A 19611-nucleotide genomic window follows, 5' to 3' on the forward strand; every position below is an offset into this window, starting at 1 on the left:
CCAATCATGGGGACTGTAATAGATTCTCAGTGACTACTTGTTTAATACATTCATGTTTCCATTTTAATTTTAATGTATTTTCAATGTTTTGAAAATCAGGTGACAACATGTTGACTGCTGTCTCTGTAGCCAGAGACTGTGGAATGATACTACCTCAGGATAAAGTTATCATTGCGGAAGCATTACCTCCGAAGGACGGGAAAGTTGCCAAGATAAATTGGCATTATGCAGACACCCGAACACAGTGTAGTGATTCATCAGCAATTGACTCGGAGGTACCGTCAAGTAGAATTTTTTTTCGAAGCTTGCTTGTTTTAATTTATTCTGAAAAAATTTAAAGTGATGCATTAAAATGCAACAAAACAAAACATAAAAACAGAAGCCTGAGCATCTCCTCACAGGTTCTGATTCATTAGGACTAGGGCAGATGCAGGTATCTCAGTGTTTCAATTTTGATACTTAGCCGAAGTTGGGAAGCACAGTTTTAAAATACAAGAATCCCAAACATTTAACCTATTTAACCTATTTTAAATGTAGTAGCAAATGATGCAGGTGGATCATTTCAAATTGAAGCTGATATTTAGCCTTCCTTAAGTCATATTTTTTAAATAAACAATAAAGATAAATTACCTTAAAATGGAATTTTCTTTTACTTCTAATAAATGTTAAACATTCAGTGTCTTACATAAAATATGAAATGAAAGAATTTAGTTTTGAATCAAACATGTTTAAAATACGATTGGTTGCTTGGTCTGGCTGCCTGCATATTGTTCTGAATGTCTTATACGCAGGCTATTCCAATTAAATTGGTCCATGATAACTTAGAGGATCTGCAAGTGACCCGTTACCACTTTGCAATGAACGGAAAATCATTTTCAGTGATACTGGAGCATTTTCAAGACCTTGTTCCTAAGGTTAGTGATTTGGGCTTATGTATATATTCACATGAGTACATTGTGAACAATGTTTTGAAGAAATTCATATTTTTTCCAGCTGATGCTGCATGGCACGGTGTTCGCGCGTATGGCGCCTGATCAGAAGACACAATTAGTAGAAGCGTTGCAAAATGTAGAGTAAGTATTGGTGGTTTTGTTTTTTAATTCTTAGGAATTATAGTTTTGTTTTCAAAACCAGAAAATTAATGTATATAAACTTGTCACCTGTAAGACAGGGAAGGGCCTCTTTAAAAGAGGCTCATGTGCTTATCTATTTAGCTCACGTCCAGTATCCACATTCCTTTTCTGGGTGATGTCTGTGAGGTAGAGTCTGTTCACTCAGCTTGACGGAAGTGTTGTAATAGTTTTTAGTAAATAACTGTATTTCAAGTTTTTAAGGGAGAAAACTTTGCTGATAACCTTAAAAGTAAACGTACTAAACACCGTGCAGGCCCAAGTCCTTTGCTCTGAAGATTAGGAAATGGAGATGCCAAAATGATAAACTGATTGCCCGTTTTGTGACAGAAATAGGACAGTGACCTAGGTCCTCTGACTTGCAGGCTGGTGGTGTTTGCAAAGGAACGTTCTTGTGGTTATTGTAATGAAAAGACTCATTAATTCCACTGGGGGAATCGTGGTCTGTTAGCTCTTCATAATACTGTACTGGAGAAAAATCTTAAGTTAAATGTTGTGTATTTTAAGAAATCAAAATCTTAAAACATAATTTTTGTCTCTTAGTTACTTTGTTGGGATGTGCGGTGATGGTGCAAATGATTGTGGTGTAAGTATAGGTTTTGTGATTTTATAGTTCTTTCTCTGGCCTAAGTCACATGCACAAAACTCAGGCAATTTTATTCTTCAAACCATCAGGCTCTGAAGAGGGCACACGGAGGCATTTCCTTATCAGAGCTCGAGGCTTCAGTGGCATCTCCCTTTACCTCCAAAGCTCCTAGTATTTCCTGTGTGCCAAACCTTATCAGGTAGTACCCGTTGAAAATTTTCCCATTGTCTCTTTGTAACTTGCTCTTATAATATAGGGAAAAATGTCATAGAAAGTAATAGGAGTTTGTTTTAATGGTATGTTATTGTAAGTCTTTAGCAACAGATTGATGGCTACTCCCCATTTCTTCCGATTCTGCTTTGGCTTAGTTCTTTTGGTAGAAAAGTGCTTTGTTGTAACTGTTGAATGTTGATGTTCATCTGTCAAGATATAATTGTGGTTTGGAGGAGGCATTTAGAATGCTTCTGTTCACATGCCAACATTTGTTTTCACAGGGAAGGCCGTGCTGCTTTAATGACTTCCTTCTGTGTGTTTAAATTTATGGCTTTGTACAGCATTATCCAGTACTTCAGTGTTACTCTGCTGTATTCTGTGAGTACTGAAGTTGCTTGCAGAGATGGTACTTAGTGTTAAGATATTTAAATTAAGATATCGAGTATATATATTTCATTTTGAATGCATCCATGGTGGAATTAAATAACTAGCATCTGTAAATTTTTCTTTAATTTACTATATTTTGAGTAGCAAATTGAAAGTCTCATTAATCTGGAATAGCATTTTCCATAAGGCCAGCCACTGTGGATTTAGCATTGTGAATAAAAGATGACTGTATTCTTTTTTGCCTTTAGCATGTATTGGACATCTCTTTAGAACTCTTCAAAATGTCAAGCTGTGACATATTTTAGAATTGCGGTTAACTTTGCTATACACTCACAAGGAAAGGCCAGAATGCGAGTGGATGTCTCAGCTCTAGTTTAGAACTTAGCGTTTGGAGAAGAGGTGTGAACTAGTGGTATCTGAACGTACACCATGGATTTTATAGTTGAAGTGTTTTCACTTTAGATTTTTCTCTACATGATCGTTGATGACATCTCAAAGAGTCTTTGTGAGGCTACCCCTTTCTATCATTGTGGAAAGTATTAGGAGGGATGGTGTTAGATAATAAGGAGGCTTCAAGATACTTATTTTCAAAAATATTGAATATTGTGAGTAGAAGTTTATGTTTTCTTTTTGCCAAAAAAACTTTCAAAAGGCTTTCATTGGATGAGTTTTGGGGCACTACCTTTTATACTAATATATTAAATTGAATTTTGCAAGTATGTCATATTTCATTAATTTAAAGGCAAATACGTTCAGTTTTTAAGCAGGTCCAAGTGTCATTTTGAAATTGTCATTATTGGGGGAAAAAAATTAAAACCAGAGAGGAAAAAGCTAATAAAACCAGGGGGGAATGGTATAAAAGTGGTACAATAAAAATAGTTCCTGAAAACTAACTTTTAAAATAATTGCTTCTGTAGATCTTAAGCAACCTAGGGGACTTCCAGTTTCTCTTTATTGATCTGGCAATCATTTTGGTAGTGGTATTTACAAGTGAGTATTTTGCTTTGTTACTGTTTTTAAAGTGTATGAAATTCTGATGTGGCTTATTAAACTTTGGTAAATTTATGTGAACGATTGTAACACAGTACATGTCTCTCCATTTTTCTTATGAATATGTTCTTTTATTATAAGTTGTTTATATTTTGCCCTATTTGTTTTATTCTTTCTCCACTTTTTCCTGAAATATTTGGGAATAAGTTCATGTTATCATGCCCCTTTGCCCCCTTTGCCTCTGAATATTCTAGTATATATTGCCCCAGACAAAGTTGTTCTCTTATACAGCTAAACACAGTTATAAATGTCAAGAAGTAACATTTATATAATATTACCTAATCCATACCTGTATTCAAGTTTTGTCATATGTCCCAATAACATCCCTTATACCTATTTTTCCCTGTGGTCCCCTTGCCCAGGATCTAGTCCAGGCTCCTAAGTTTCATTTAGTTATCGTATCTCTTTAGTCATCTTTAATCCAGAATAGTACATCAGCCTTTCGGGGGGCTTCTTGACATTGATGTTTGTGAAAGAAGATGATCTGGTTATGCAGGTTTGTTTGTTGTATTTTCATTAGACTCAGGCTGTGCATTCTTGGCAGGAGTATCAAAGAAGTGATGCTGTGTCCTGGGTATATCGTATAAGGAGATAAGATGTTGATTTGTTTCAGTACTGGTGATTTTAACATCAAAATAAATAATGATGGTAATGGGATATGACTTACTTAATCAAGTAAAAATTCACAAGTCCATAGTGGAAATAAATAAATGATTGGGAGAGAAGGGAAAGCTCTTCCTTACAGTAAAATGCTAACTAATAATATAGACAGAATGATTGGCTTAGACCATGGAAAGACTCTGGTCCTGCTGACGTTTAGGCCAGCTAATTGTTTATTGTTGGGGGGGACTGTCCTCTGCTTTATAGGCTGCTTACCGGTATCTCTGGCCTCTACCCACGCCCCCATTTATGATAACCAAAAATACCTCCAGACATTGCCAGGTGTTCTTTGGGGTCCAAAATCATGTTGGTTGAGAACCACTGAGTTTGACAGTCTTTAGTGGATGCTAAAACTAGTGAATGAAAGTTGAGGAACAGGGTTTTTACACAGTCTCAGTGTCTTTCCACAAATTACTTATTAATTACAAAGAGAAAGACATAACTTTACAGTGGAGAAACTTGGTGGACAGAAGTGATCAAAGCCTCTTTTATGTTACTGTTATGTTTATATAGCTTCAAACCTTTGTTAATATCTCCTTAAGAAAAAGAAATATGTGTTATTTTAACTGTGGCTTTACAATTACAGATTCAGAAATAAATTCTTAGTTAAGCATATAAGGTTGGTGATGATATATGCTTGTCTTTAGTATTCTTTTTACTTGTACTAGGGTTTCCTTTGAATTTCAATAGATTAATGTAAAAAGTATTCCTGAGGCATTTTTGAAAAAGCCTTTACAGATTACTTAAATATGTATGGCATCTGGCTTGGTTTTTGGACATTTTTCATATTAAAGATTTGTTGGGAAAGAAACCCAGTTTTTTTTAAGTTCCTAAATGAATCTGACTTTGTAGTGACAAATTAATTTAGATATAAACTTTTCCTCTCTTTCTTCTTAATATAGTGAGTTTAAATCCTGCCTGGAAGGAACTTGTGGCACAGAGACCACCTTCAGGTCTTATATCTGGGGCTCTTCTCTTCTCCGTTTTGTCTCAGATTATCATCTCTATTGGATTTCAATCTTTGGGGTTTTTTTGGGTCAAGCAGCAAGACTGGTATGATAAATGGCATCCATATTCAGAGTAAGTTGGTCAATCCATTAAAAAATAAGTGTAAAGTGAGTGCAATATATATGCATGTAAGAATAAGTTTAAAAATGTATGTAAAAGTTTGCATGCAGCTTGGTTAAACAATTAAAGTAATTCGGCCCATATTTGACTTCATCTGTAAGAAGGTGGTCAGGCAAGGTCCTAATGATCAGATCAAGATGGGGACATTGGACCAGTTTCTTCATTTGCTGCTGAGCCTTGGCTTTCCTTATCTGTAATATGAGGAAATTGAAGTTAATCACTAGGGTTTCTTCTAAGCCAGAATGTTTGTGTTTCTAACTTCTCTACCCCCAGTTTGGGAAATGACATTTTAAAACCTAAAAAAATTTAAGAAAAGGTATTAAGTGCATCTTGTGTTTGTTTATGGGCAGAATGTCTTCAAGTTCACAGATTATGGTAATGTAATTTTAATTAATTATACATAGGTAAATGCAAAGTCTGTTTACCTTTACTATGCTAAAGTTACTCCCTAACTTAAAAAGTGGGAAGAGTTTATTAAAAGTGAGAGGGGCTTATTAATTAATGAGGTCTCTTACTTCCTTCTGAATTTTAACTGATTGGAATGTGACTAGAAAGAAAAATTAGTTTCCTTTGGGAAATAGATACTGTGTTTACTAACACAAGATTTTTTTCTGTGTTTTAGTGCTTGTAACACAACAGGAAGCCAATATAGGAATTCTTCAGATTTAAACAATGAAACTGATTCTGATTCACATAATATACAAAATTATGAAAATACCACAGTGTTTTTTATCTCCAGTTTTCAGTACCTCATAGTGGCAGTTGCCTTTTCAAAAGGAAAACCCTTCAGGCAACCTTCCTACAAGAATTGTAAGTTTGGCATTTATTGTGATTTCCATCCTGCTTCCCTTCTATAAAGTAATGTAAGAATTGAGTTAAAGCTGTTCTTTCAAAGTAAAATGGGTCTTCACAAGTAGAATGAACCTAGTGATTTAGATGTTTACTGTCTTGTTTTATTCTCATGGTAGCTGCCACCCTAAGTTTAAAATTAAAGACAGCAGTTCTACACATTCCTGGTTTTCACACCCTGTTACTTCTGGCTCCAATTTTTATTTTTACAGCCCATTGCAAAGAGAGTTAGAATTAAAAGCAGGAATAGAAGTTCTTCAGTTTGAACAGTGGGTATTATACTTTCCTTCTGGGTGGTCTGCATGGCACCAGCTGTCTTTTCTCATTTTTGACACTGTTCCAGCCAATATTCACCTGGAATTCTTCACTTCTGTCACCTTTGCATCCACAGCAGGAGGGGCCAGTAGAATGGAGGCTTATGCCTGTGTAAGCTTGTCTGCCTGTGGCAATAGAATACAGCATTTGGATTGATCAGTTAGGGTTCTTGGGAAAAAAATCATTCACTGTATATAAATTGCTGGTTTTAAGAAATTGAGGCTCTACTAATTAATATATGGAACAACTTAAAAATTATTTTTTCCATATAGAACTTTAAGACTTTTACAGTACCTTGGTGTGAATAGTAGTTATTCTTCTGCTGTAAAGAAATGCCAGTGTTCTGGTTGGTAAAATGTCAGGTCACAGATTTCGCTGTGGCATAGGACTGATAACTGCTCACATCTGTATATCTCACGTGAGAATTTACAAAGCATGTTCACATACATTATCTTGCTTATTCTTCTGTGTGGTTTGTAGGACAGATTTTGTTACTTTATATTTTGGACAAGTAAGATTTCAAAATATAAGTAACCAATAATAATTGAAATCTGTTTTTTACTTTTTTTTTTTAAAGAACTGATATTTCTTATCTAACAAATGGAAACTTTAGCGAATCATATTAAAACCACGTTGTGGGACAAAAAGCTTTGCATAGTAGGTGAACTTAATAATTAAAGTTGATGTACATGTTTTTTGGTTCACTATTTCAAAATTTCAAGGAAATATTGAGCATGCCCAGGGGTAGCTAAAATATCTTTCAAAGAACAATACTTTGTTTACAGAAAGAAAACTGACATTCAGACTTGTTGGTAAGCAAGACAGCTACATCTTTTATATTATTTTGGAAAACTTCAAAAAAAATGAGAGGCTTAAAGTGTTTTATATTCCCATTTAATTTCGGATTGATTTAAATAAACTCAATTGTTGATCACTGGACTGTTTTTTTAAACATGTGTTAAAAATTATATTTTAGCAGAAATATAGCCACCAAACCTTTGTCCTTAAGCTAAGCAGCTTGTGCATGTCTGTTAGTGGAGACAGAAGTGTGTGCTGTCATAAGACATGCCTTCCAGAAAATACAATAAAGTCAGCGTATTACTTTGCTGATTTTCACGTCTTTGTCTGTCTGTCTGTCTGTCTGTCAGTCATTGGAGTCCCCTAATCTTGGAATATAGTTGTTACTGATGAGTAAAGAAAGAGAAGTAGAGAAGAAAGTAAGAAATGATAGAAATAAAGTATTACTGTATAAAGTGTTAAACGATGTGAAGTATAAATATGGATGGAGAAGAGTGGGGGAAAGGTTAAGGCTTTACCAAAGCTGTCATCAGCCTTTCCTTTCCTCCTCAGAGTAGACAGTTCACAGATCTTCACCAGACCTGCTAGTTACTGTTCTCAGTATCTAAACTGTGTAATGTGTTATCTATCTTGAGCATATTATTTTAAAGGATTAATCTCAGTCTTAGCTATTTAAGGTATCCTCTACAGAATCTGTTGCTCTCCTCTACTGGTTCTGGTTGAGACTAAGTAAAACCTGACTTCCGTCTGTGGTCACCCATTTTCACCTGAAGCGCAGTTATTTTCTTGCTTGACTTCACTGTTATTTCAAGGGCCGTGATCATATGGACTTAATTCTGACACTCTTTTAACCAGATGTGATTTCTTGTGATCTGGCTTCAGTTTTTGCTGGTTTTTTTTTTTTTTTACTTGATGCTTATCGTTTGCTGCTTGTGAAATCCAAGTTCTTTCTCTGTATGAAGGCATTATTACTGAACTGCCAGCATCTCTCCTGTTCAGGCTTATGTATCTTTTTCCAGTTCATCCCCATATCCGAAGTGGTTGGAGCAGATACCTAGGGGCCCTGCAGGCTGAGGTGGCCTTTTAAAGACAAGTAACTGAGTCAGGAAGAGGGACTAGGAATAAAAAGACTTTAAATTTGTGGTTGTAGGTCAGAAGATCCCAGTTAGTATTTTTGAGGAGGAACAAGAGAGGTATATATCAGAGCCACAGACAAGTATTGCAGATTTATTTACTCTCTGTAAGTTTTTACTTTTGAGTCACTTACTGAGGGGAATATAAGGGAAGTCCTTTATAAGGTTCTTATTTTGATGCCAGATTCCATCAAAGGGAACTGGTGTCATTCAGTTAACAAGTCTGTGATGCTGTTGCTGGGACATATTTAATAATAACTTAAATCTGCTCTTCCCTTACAGGATCTCATCTTATCTGTATTTTACGGTTAAAATAATTTGACTCTGAATGACTTGGTGATGTTCACCTAGCTTTGTGGTAGCATCTGAAACAGAATCTAAATCTTTAACTTGAGGAACATTCTTCCTCGGCCGCCAGTCACCACCAGCACAGAGTTTGTTTTGATAGCTGTCTTCAGTAGGGTTAGTAAGGAATCACTGACCATGCCAGGAGAACCCGGAGCTGAGAGCATGGTCTGCTAGAAACTCATGCCTCTCTAAAATGAGTACTCAGTTTTTCGATTCTTGTTTGAAATCCTTATTGATCTTTTCATTTTGGTGGTTATGTAAGTCTGCCAGCCTCTTTTTCTTTCCTGGTGAAACAAAGGAAAGACTCAAGTATTTATTTTCTCCTTCAGATGGAAATCTTGGCAGATTTTTAGAGGTGTGATCAAGGGGGGTGGTTATAGGAGAAAGATGAAAATTTGAGAATTACTGTTGAGGTAAATGTCAGAAGTTTCCGAGCCTGAATTTAAAAAAAAAAATTTTTCTTCTGGCAATATGTCAAGACTAGATTGCAAATCTATTTTTGCTTATTGTTTTAAAAATGCAGTAGGATTTGAAAAACGTTCAATATGGGCTATTATTTTCTTGAAACAAAACTTTCTCTGCTTCCATGTCTCTCTTTGGCATTTGTATCCTGACCATTTTTTTTGTGTGTGTCCTTTTTCTGGTTTTGTCTGGGGTGTGTGTGAGTGTGTTCATGTACTTCCAACTAGCACTTTCCAAACACTTTAAACTGACTCTAAACATTTGAATGACTATATAACATGTATTACTCTCTGCTTCATTTATGGAAGAGAATATTGCATTACTTTTTTGTAATTTAGTAGAGTGTTTTAAAAATAAAAGTCTGGAAAAAATTCCTTTTTTATCTAACTGGATTGCAAATTTTTCATCCTGTTGGTCAGTGGCTCATAGTAAAAAGGTTTCCCCACTTTTGGCATGAATGTTAGCATAACTTTCAGTCTAAGCTGTTAGAACAGTAAATATGTGTGTGTGTGTGTGTATATATATATATGTGTGTGTGTAACAGTAAATATATCAGAATATTATTTCTGTTAACTTCTTGACACACTCTAAAGTCTTTATGATAAAGTTGTGGTTATATGTGGTCTTAGTAAAGTTTGAATTTGAAGCCAGCCACTAATAGGAGCTTGGAAATAAATACCCAGACCAAGAAAAAAGAAAGAAAAAGTTTGGGGCTGTTAATATAATTGAGACTTTTTTTTTTTGGATTTGTGATTTTGTTTTTAATTCTGAGACTATTTCTGAGCTTTCTCATGGCTCATTATATATAAGGGTGTGCTTGTATATGTGTGTGTGTGAATGTATGTATGTACACAGTTAACAAAATGACCACAAGCAGGGAGTTTTATTTTTGAGTTAGGTAAGTGATTCAAAGTGCTGATGGATGGAATTTACCATTCTTAGCTACCACAGCAAGCCACTGGCTTAGCCCACATTTGAAATAGTAGATCAACTCAATTTCTGGGTCTTGAGCTAGCATTTTCTATGGAAATATTTTCACAAAGGAAATCAATGAAAAAGTGGGATTCACTTAACAGAAATATACTTAAATTCAACTTAGAATGCCTGTTTAGGGTGATAACATACCCAATACTGAAAATAAATGTTATTCAGCATTTTTACAGTTAGCAATAATTTCATTGCATACATATTTTAAATGATAATCTCATTTTTCCATACATAATCTCCTATTTGTGAATTGTATAGTGGCTTATCCTATAAAGTAGCGTGAGAAGAACAAATAAATGTCCATAAAGGTTTGTCTTGTATTTTTGTAAATGCAGATGATTTTCACATTGTGTAAATGAATCCTTTGGGCCTGCATGATGTATTATATGCTAGGAAATATCACAGAGCACACATTTTATATACTGAATCAGCCTAAATAGAAGTATTCAAAACTAAATTTAGAATTGACAGCGAACCAGTCATTACATTATATGCCTTTTTAATTTAAAGGAACACCCTAATTTAATTGTTTTACTTTCTTTTTCAGATTTTTTTGTTGTGTCTGTGATTGTTTTGTATGTTTTCATATTATTCATCATGTTGCATCCAGTTGACTCTGTTGACCAGGTTCTTCAGGTAAGGTGTAAGCACATCAAGTTATTACTGGTTGTGCGGGAGTGGTGGTGTCTGGGGCAGCAGGGGTGAGACAGCAATGGAAAACGGCACTTGGTATACACGGCCCAGTGAGACTTCTGGATGCTTGCTAGGACTTAGGATCTGTCCCCTTCCTCTACTTTTGTGGAGAAAGAGACTGAACTGTTTATGTTTCTTTTTTCCAATATCTCTTATTTCCTAGTTTTCTAAGTTAAAGAATAAGGAACATAAATAAAACAGCAACTTATATTACCCTGCCTGTTATTTTTCTTTCCTGTTTCTTCAGTCTTTGCTTCTAATTCCATTTCCCTTTGTCTACAAACAAATGTCCCTTGGTCTTTAAAAATAAAGAACTTGGATCCTGCTATTTGACCTCTCCCTTATCAGCCTGCTCCTTGGGTCGTCTGCACCCGCTGCCTCATTTTCACTGTCCATTGTGTTCTTCATGCTTGTTCTCTTTAGAAACTTTATGAAAAATGAAATACTTATTTTATACAAAAGAATGTGCACACAAATTAAAGTTGTTAAGCATAATAGTAATAAAATAACACCCATGACTCTATTATCTAGCCTAAAAAAAGCATTACCAACACCAGCGAGACAGGGCCGTGCACCTTTCTCCAAACATCCTGAGGGCACCACTACTTTGTTGTCTTACTTTTCACTGTACACTTGCCGTATATGTATAAATCTTAAAAGATAGTTTTGCTTACTTTGGAACTTTATGAAATCGGTGTCTTGTGATCTCTATTTTTCTGTAAGTTGCTTTTTCCCATCAGCCTTACTATGTTGACACATGCATTTCATTTTCATTCTATGTAGTATTCTATTATAGGAATATACTGTAATCCACTTCTCAGTTCTCCATTGGTAAACAGCTGGTGGGTGTATAGTCTTTTCCTGGATTGATGGTGCCGATGTAAACATTCTTACATACGCCTCTTAGTGTAAGGGAGTAAGTGATGGTGCACCAAAGAGTTCATCCAAGTGCAAGCAACAGGGGGTGGTGCAGTGCTGTAGAGAATTTAAAAACAGCAGTAAAGCCCGCTGAAAGTCCATCTGCTGTTAAATATCACCTTGTCCTGGGAATTCTAAACAGTGTCAGTGGTAAAATGCTCCTTCCATTAGCAGCAACCCTACCTTGGTCTACCACTACGGGCAAAGGGGTCCTCTGGTATATTCTGTTACAATTTTGAGCTTGTCCCCTTTAGCTTTCTGAGGTTCCAGTTGCTTTCCAAAGTGACTGAACCTCCATCAGTGTATAAGATCTTGTTCCATATCATTGCCAACATTTGTCTAGTAGGTTAAAATGTCATATATCCTGATGGTTTTAATTTGCTAATTATATTAATTTTAAATTGCCAATGGTATTAAGCATTTTTTATGCTTATTGGCCATTTTTATTTCCTCTGTGAATTGTTTGTCTTTTGCCCATTTTTTCTATTCATATGATGTCTTTTTCTTATTATTTTCAGGAGTTTCTAAAGTATTTGGCTATATATGTGATGAATATCTTCCAACTTGTGGCTTATCCTTTTGCTTTGTTTATAATATCCTTTTTAAAAACAAGTTTTTACAGTAGTCAGTTTTAACAGTTTTTTTTTCTTTACGTTCTGTGCTTTTCATATCTTTTCATATCTTAACTTGGCAGCTTGTCCTGTCTCAAGGTTACAAAGAGACTAACTCTTTCATAGTTGGTCTTTAATCCACCTGGAATTAATATTACATATAGCCTTTGAGATGACGATAAGATTTCTGTTTTCCTCATGAATACCCACTTGAGCATTATTTATTGAATAGTCGTATCTTTACCCACTGATCTTCAGTGATACCTCTGTCCTCTATCAGTTTTCAGTTGAATGTGTGTGTGTATAAACTGTCAACCTGATAGGGGTGCTGCATTTTTTTCTTAGGTCTCTGTATTCTCCTCTGTGCTAGGACCACATTGTCCAAACTACTGTGACTTTATACGTAATTTTGATATATGATTGGATAGGACCCCTTATCCCCCACCTCATATTGTTCATCATGATCTTTTTGGCTGTTCCTGAGCTTTTCCTCCTCCATATAAATTTTAAGGTTAGCTTGTCAAGTACTGGGAATTTTTATTACAATTACAATGGGTTTATCAAAAATTGAGTTGGAGAATTGATTTAGTCTCCCTTTCCATGAACAACATCTCTGTTTCTCTAGGTCTTCTTGAATATCTTTCAGTAAAGTCTGACAGTTCTCTCCCTAAAGGGAGACAAGTGTTTGTTAGATTTTTCCTGTAGTAGTATGATTTTTGTTCTTCTGATAAGTATCTGTTTAAAATTACATGTTCTAATTCTTTTACGCTGGTGCACACAGTGCAGTTATCTTGGATAGCCATCTGATCTCCAGCAGCCTTGTCAGACTTTATTCTTGCAGTTTTAGATTCTCTAGGATTTTGTTTTAGACAGTTTTCATCTATAAATAGTAACAAGTTTTTTGTTTCTGACATTTCAGTCCTTATGCCTTCTATGTATTTTTCATGTCTGTTGACACCACATTCATGTTGGCTGCATGACAACGAGGCCTGTCTTGTTCTGACTCCTCAGGGAGTGCTCCTGGTAGCTCACCCTTGGGTGTATCATGGGCTGTAGGTTTCTGGTATATACTTTTTATCAGGTTGAGGAAGCTTACTTCTTTGGTGTTGTTAACGTAAACAGATGTTTAATTTTATCTAGTGCTATTAAAATGATCACATAGTATTTCTCCCAGGAGATTGTGGTGAATTACAGTTAACTGATAAATGTTGAACTAACACTGCATTCCTAGAATAAATCCAATTTGTTCATGATGCATTCTTTTTTATATCCTCTGGATTTGGTTTGCTGTGATATTGTTTAGGATTTTTGCTTCTCATTGCATGAGTGAGATCAGACTTCATTTTCTTGTATGTTCGGTTATATGAACTTTATGCAATGAACATTCCATTTCATGGATTTTCCAAATTTTAACTAATCCCCTTTTAATGGATATTTAGGTTGTTTACTATTTTCTTGTTATAAACAATGCTATATTGTGAATTCTTGTACGCTTCATTAAGATAACATGCATTTTTAGAGGTTAATGTGCAGAAGTAGAATTGCTTGATCAAAGAATATCTAGAATTTGGGTTTTATAAATACTGTGTTATTGAACTTTGAAGAGGTTGATGGTTTATAGTCTTACAAGCAGTGTATGAGCATCTGTTTCCCCACATGCTTCACTGAGGGATTTAGATAAGCACTTTAAGCAAAGAAGAAAACAAAACATATTTATTATTTCCCTCTTACTACACATGTCTTCTGCTTCACAGCCAAATTATGGTTTTGAAAGAGTGCTACATTCAGCTCACCTCCCACACACTCATCAGCTGGTCTGGCTTCTACTCCTGCCAGATCTGCTGAGACTGCCCTTGCCCAGGCAGGTAACAGCCTTCCTGTGAAGTCCAGTGGACTTGTCCCCTTGTTTATTTGTTTATTTTTCCCAGTCTTACTTGACTCCTCAGCAGAATTTGATAGCTAGCCTTCCCATCATTCTTGACACATTCCCCCTGGAATGTTGTGATGCTTTGCTCTTTTCTGGTCTTTTCCTACTTCTGTGACTCCTCATTTTCATTCTCCATTGTGGTTCCAAACCCTCTGCCTGTTTCTTAAATGTTAATGTTCCCACACATGTGTGTTCTTATCCCTTGTCCTACTGTATCCATTCAGATGACCTCATCCTCATCAGGGCTACCTGTAGTTGCCGTCTATGTGTTGAAGACTCCCAACTTTATACCCTTAGCCTGGTTCTCACAATTGTGCTTTAACCTGCATATCCACTGGCACACTGAACGTTATATGTGTGATTCACCCATCGGTTCTCACATTCAGCATTTTTAAAGCTAAGCTCATCATGTTCTCTCTCAGTCCTGCTTCGACTATTTCTTGGTACCACCATTTATCCAAGGCAGAAGTGTGAGTGTGTGTATGTATGTGTGTATGTGTACATGCACTTGTCTCTTCCTTTTCTCTTCATAGCCAGTCTGTTTCTAGATTCTGTCAGTTTTCTTATTCTGAATCTCTGTTTCTCTCTTTACTCCAATCCCATTTGCCCCCTAAAAGGAAACTGTTGTTTCTTGCTCACAACACATCTGACGCCAAATGTGTGGGGATTGTTCCACACCAAACAGTTCTCCAGCACTCCGGACACTAACTGGGTATCTTGCAGTTTAGTTTTAACACTAACTACCTGGAACCAGCACAGACCCTGCAGGTTGAGGGCTCTGTCCCATAAGGCTGCCCCCACTTCAGACATCAGCTGCAAGTTCCAGGTTGTCACCTGTATTTCTCACCAACCAGCTATAAGTCAGGGTTCCCACAACCTCCTCCTCAGGCTTGGTAATTTGCTATAATGGCTCACAGAACTCAAGGAAACACTTACGTTAATTGGTTTATTATAAAGAATACAATAAAGATACAAGTATACAGCCAGATGAAGAGGTACATAAGCCAAGATCTGGAAGAGTCCCAAGTGCAGGAGCTTCTTCTGTCCTGTGGAGTTGGGATGTACCACCCTCCCAGCACATGGATGTGTTGACCAATCCAGAAGCTCTCCAAACCCTGTAGTTTAGGGATTTTTTTTTTTCCTTAGAGGTTTCATCATATAGGCATGGCTAATTCTTGAGTCAGTCTTCAGACCCTCCCCGCTTCCTGGAAGATGGGGGAGTGGAGCTCAGTCTTTCTGGTGACCAGTCCCCATCCTGAAGCCATCCAGGAGCCCACCAAAGTAGCCTTATTAGAAGTGAAACACTCCTGATACCCATGAAATGCCAGAGAATTTAGGAGTCTTGTGTAAGACGCCTCTATCTCCCCCATCACACAGGAAGTTAAGAGTTTTAAGAGCCCTGTGTCGGGAACAGGGACAGAGACCAAATATATGTACCTTATTATTCCCCGCACCAGTCTAGTGTGGGCTCCCATCGACTCTTGCCTTATCACTGGAGCAGTCTGCACCCCTCAAATCCTTCTTGCTGGAGTCGTAAATATCTTTCTAAAACGTGTTAGATCATACTGCTCCCCAGCACTTAGCACAGTATCTTAGGTGCTCAGTCAATATTTGTGTACTAAAGGGATGAATGCATGAATAGGATTGTTTTTCTTTTTCTTTTTTCTTGTCTTTTATAGGCCTTAGAAAAGAATCACAGATTTTAAAGTGAAAACTTACTTAAATTGATCTGCATAGTTCTTTTATGAATTTGTCTTTATAACAGTGTGGGGTTTTGAGTAGTCCTTTAGTATTAGATCACTGTCTGCCTTTTATTATTTAAAGGTAGGACTTTATTTTAAAATCAGGGACTTGTTAGATATTCATGATTTAGTAGAGCATGGACTTTGAGTCTGGATTGGATTTGGCTCTAAGCTCAGCCACTTCAATGCATTTTTTAAACCTCCAGTTACTCCATTTTGAGTTTTATCATCTGGAAAGTCGATACAATATCTACCATGTGGCATTGTTGGGGATTGAAATGGTGTATGGAAGTGCTTGGCATATAATAGGAATTCGATAAATCTGGAAATTACAATATAGTGCTATAATATCAACTGCATTAACTTAACAATTTTTGCCTTACAGATAGTGTGTGTACCATATCCGTGGCGTGTAACTATGCTCATCATTGTTCTTGTCAATGCCTTTGTAGCGATCGTGGTAGAGGTAAGCACATCACATAGTCAGATGGCACCCTTGCTGCTTTGAGATTCTTGGTGATTTAATGGTAATGGGGGAGGAGGATAGATAACATTATGGAAGCCCACAAAGAGTTTCAGTTTCTTTGTAGTTAAATTCATTTAGCCTCCTCTTCTGATCTTTTCCATGAACTGATAATAGCCGTATTAAGAGATATGACTTAGCTGCGCTCATAGAGATGGGAGAAAATATGCAGTTAGAAATCAAAAGTTAGTAATTGATAGAAAGGAGAGAAGATTGGTGTTTAGGTGGCCCATAAACTGGTAAACCAGTGGCCATGAAATCAGAGTACCACCCGAGTCTCCCATTTAAAGGAGGAAAGGGAGGGGGCTGTCTCCATGAAGTATAGCAAATGTGAATAGTAAGAACGTTTATTGTCAGTATAAAATAGTGGCCATTCTGAATTTACCCAGTCTCACCACTGATTGCATTGATTGCTGGAACTGCCTCCTTGGTGTTAACTTTTAAGTTTCCCCTGGGGAAAGAGGCCTTAAGTGCTCTTTGATCCATTGTATACTGTATAGTTATTTTCCTATTCGGATCGCCTTTAGGTCGGCTTCTCTGAAAGGAGATAGTAAGTTCTCACTTGCTGCTTATTAATAAAATGTAGTCTCTTCTCAGAGCTGCTATTATAATTCACTCCTCTGGTGGCAATATATCAAACGAAGAAGGAGATACAGTTGTGATTTTTAAGTTAAGGGTTTCATAGAGTAGGCTTTTGAATTTAGGTAGTTTATGGGACATACGTGTACTTTAGAAATAATAGTTCTAGACTTGGAAATTACATGTAATTTGTTAGCTTTCTAAAAGATGACTTGGTATTTAAATTGGGGCCACAGTAGGCAGCATGATTATGTGGTACTGATCTCTTCAAGTTGTCCAATTTAAAGTATTTTTGCTATTTTATGGACACTAGAAGGCACATCCAAGGTATTATATTTTAAAAGCTTTCCTTTTTCTATAGTTTAAGTTCACCTTTTCATTCAAGTGTTATTTCAGATAAAATCTTTTTTAAAAACAATTTTTAGGTACTCTTTTCTTAATTCCTCTTAATTTATTCTTGCTCACTATCAAAAGAATTGTTTTGGACTTTGATGAAATCATACTCTTTTAGATACAAATAACTCACTGTTAAGAGAAGGGCTTGAGGTTGTAAGTATTTTAACATGGGAAAGACCCGAGGATTCAGATAAAAGCCATATTTTGTAGAAAATTTAGAGGCCCCATTTTATCAAGAATTTTTATGATGATTTCTATTTGTTACTAAAGTCCTGTCGTTATTTATCCTTTCGCAGTAGTAACTGAAATTCTCTATGTGAAAACCAAATCATGTTTTTTACTAATGTTCAGCATTGTGTGAGCCTTTGTAAATGTATGCATTAATAAGGAATGACATGGTCATTTTTAATTCTTCACTCACTGGAATATCTCTCAGAACTTCTTCCTTGACATGGTCCTTTGGAAAGTTGTGTTCAATCGAGACAAACAAGGAGAATATCGCTTCACCATCACACAGCCTCCGCAGGTTGGAAATCAGCCCTTTTTCACGTATATCTAGGCTCTGTCAGTTGTGTGCTCTGCATCGTGTAGGGTGAGATTCTGTTGTGTGTTGTTCAACCTTTTCTTCTGTGCCTGGCATTTCATTTTTTTTGTAAGGAGTCCTAGAAAACTCATGGTGAACATTTGTTACAGGCTTCTTAGGACTTCAGAAGTTTCATAAGTCTCTTCTCCATTCCAATCCTTACCTTCTGTTTTTGTGAAGGTCTTGTGGTGTAAGAGTTAATTTTCCATTTTTGTCTGTCTTAAATTTTAAGTTCTAGTTTTGATGAGTCCTATTAGAAGCTAAATGAGATTCATATAAATAAAGTTATGAAATGGGAATCTTTCTTCACGAGTCAGAGTTGAAAGGTCAGAATTCTGAAGAATTATTTCTGATTTCTTATCAGTTACTGTTCCTCAATTTTGAGTGGCTCTTTTGGTTTTCCCCAGCATGTCTCTCATTCAGAAAAATTTTCAGACCATGCTTTTTTTTTTTTTTTTTTTTTTTTTTTTTTTTAATACAAACCATGCTTTAGGACTTTTGACTTTTTTTGAGGTAAAAATAAAAGAGAAACAGATGAATAAAACCTATTTTTTGGTGTTAGGCTGACATTCTTCATGGAAAATATGAGTTAGTCTTATTTTTTTAAACCAGTACTGTTGAATCACAGCTCTGAGCCAGCTTTTTGAGTATAGAGAACTTGACGATATAAAGTCTCACACCCTCATTATTTTGCCCGTTGCTGTTTGTAGCTGGGTGATATGCTTTACACTCATGAGTTTAAACCGTTCACTCATCCTGGGCCACAAGGAAGCTTGTGGAATCCAAGAGGATTCCCTGGCATGGGTCACTCACTCATTTTAGCCTTCTTTTACCTGAGTAGCCACGTCCTGAGCTTCACTTCGGTAGTTCATTAGGCTTGATGCCTGGTGTGGCATCACGGGATCGGCTAGAGGTCCCGGAGAGCACCATTTCGTTTTCTAAAGCTTGATAATGAGTAGGAATAGTTTTGTAATGATGTGATGAGTCCGGCATCCACTTTAGTTTCTTTTTCTCAAGGCAGTGCCTAGTAGTATGACCAGAGCTGTGTTAGAAGCTCGAGTCCTTGAGCTAAATCTCCTCTGTGTCTTTTTTTTTTTTAGCTCTTGGTGCCTCATTCTGTTACTTCAAAGGGTTAACTTTGGCTCATATTATCAGTCCTCATATAAAAAAATGTTTGTATTGGCAAGGCCTAGGCCAAGGAAAACATTTACATTGAATTTTTAGCTTTTCCAAAGAGGTCTCCAACTATTGATCTAAACAGGGAATGTGGGTTCTGAAGAGTTAGATCCTGATTTAGTCGAAAGTGGGTATCATAAAGCTCCTTTAAAACATCTAAATTGGAAAACCCTTCTCACTTTTTATCCAAAATTAAGTGGCAGAAAATTCTATCACTGGCTACGTCTGTTTTCTAAAAATTTATGAATAAGTATGTGTCCTTATTTCTAAAAGGCTATGTTTTTCATGTGAAGTTGTACCTCTAAAAGTGTCCTGCGGAGAGAGTGGCCTAGAGCAGGGAGGCTCCAGCAGCTCCCAATCTTTACTGGTTCTGAGCATCATTGCGTAGACAAGAATTTCAGCCTTCAGTTTCTGTGG

The 19611-nt window shown here is 36.4% G+C and overlaps 1 protein-coding gene across 5 annotated transcripts in view; it reads left to right on the plus strand.

Annotated features, from left to right (window-relative positions):
- Positions 1–19611, plus strand: part of ATP13A3 (ATPase 13A3) — a 73641-nt gene that overhangs the window by 45636 nt on the left and 8394 nt on the right. For 4 of the 5 annotated variants that reach the window (XM_010959275.3, XM_010959276.3, XM_074365623.1 and 1 more), the window contains 12 exons: positions 100–275; positions 792–914; positions 994–1073; positions 1674–1716; positions 1806–1915; positions 2211–2307; positions 3234–3306; positions 4929–5106; positions 5777–5964; positions 10594–10682; positions 16323–16403; positions 17872–17961. In XM_010959275.3, coding sequence (XP_010957577.1) covers positions 100–275; positions 792–914; positions 994–1073; positions 1674–1716; positions 1806–1915; positions 2211–2307; positions 3234–3306; positions 4929–5106; positions 5777–5964; positions 10594–10682; positions 16323–16403; positions 17872–17961 — 1328 coding nt within the window. The remainder of the gene's footprint in view (positions 1–99; positions 276–791; positions 915–993; positions 1074–1673; positions 1717–1805; positions 1916–2210; positions 2308–3233; positions 3307–4928; positions 5107–5776; positions 5965–10593; positions 10683–16322; positions 16404–17871; positions 17962–19611) is intronic. The other variant, XM_010959279.3, reaches the window with a different exon arrangement.

Source organism: Camelus bactrianus, chromosome 1, assembly GCF_048773025.1.
Source record: "Camelus bactrianus isolate YW-2024 breed Bactrian camel chromosome 1, ASM4877302v1, whole genome shotgun sequence".
Taxonomy (NCBI): Eukaryota; Metazoa; Chordata; class Mammalia; order Artiodactyla; family Camelidae; genus Camelus; species Camelus bactrianus.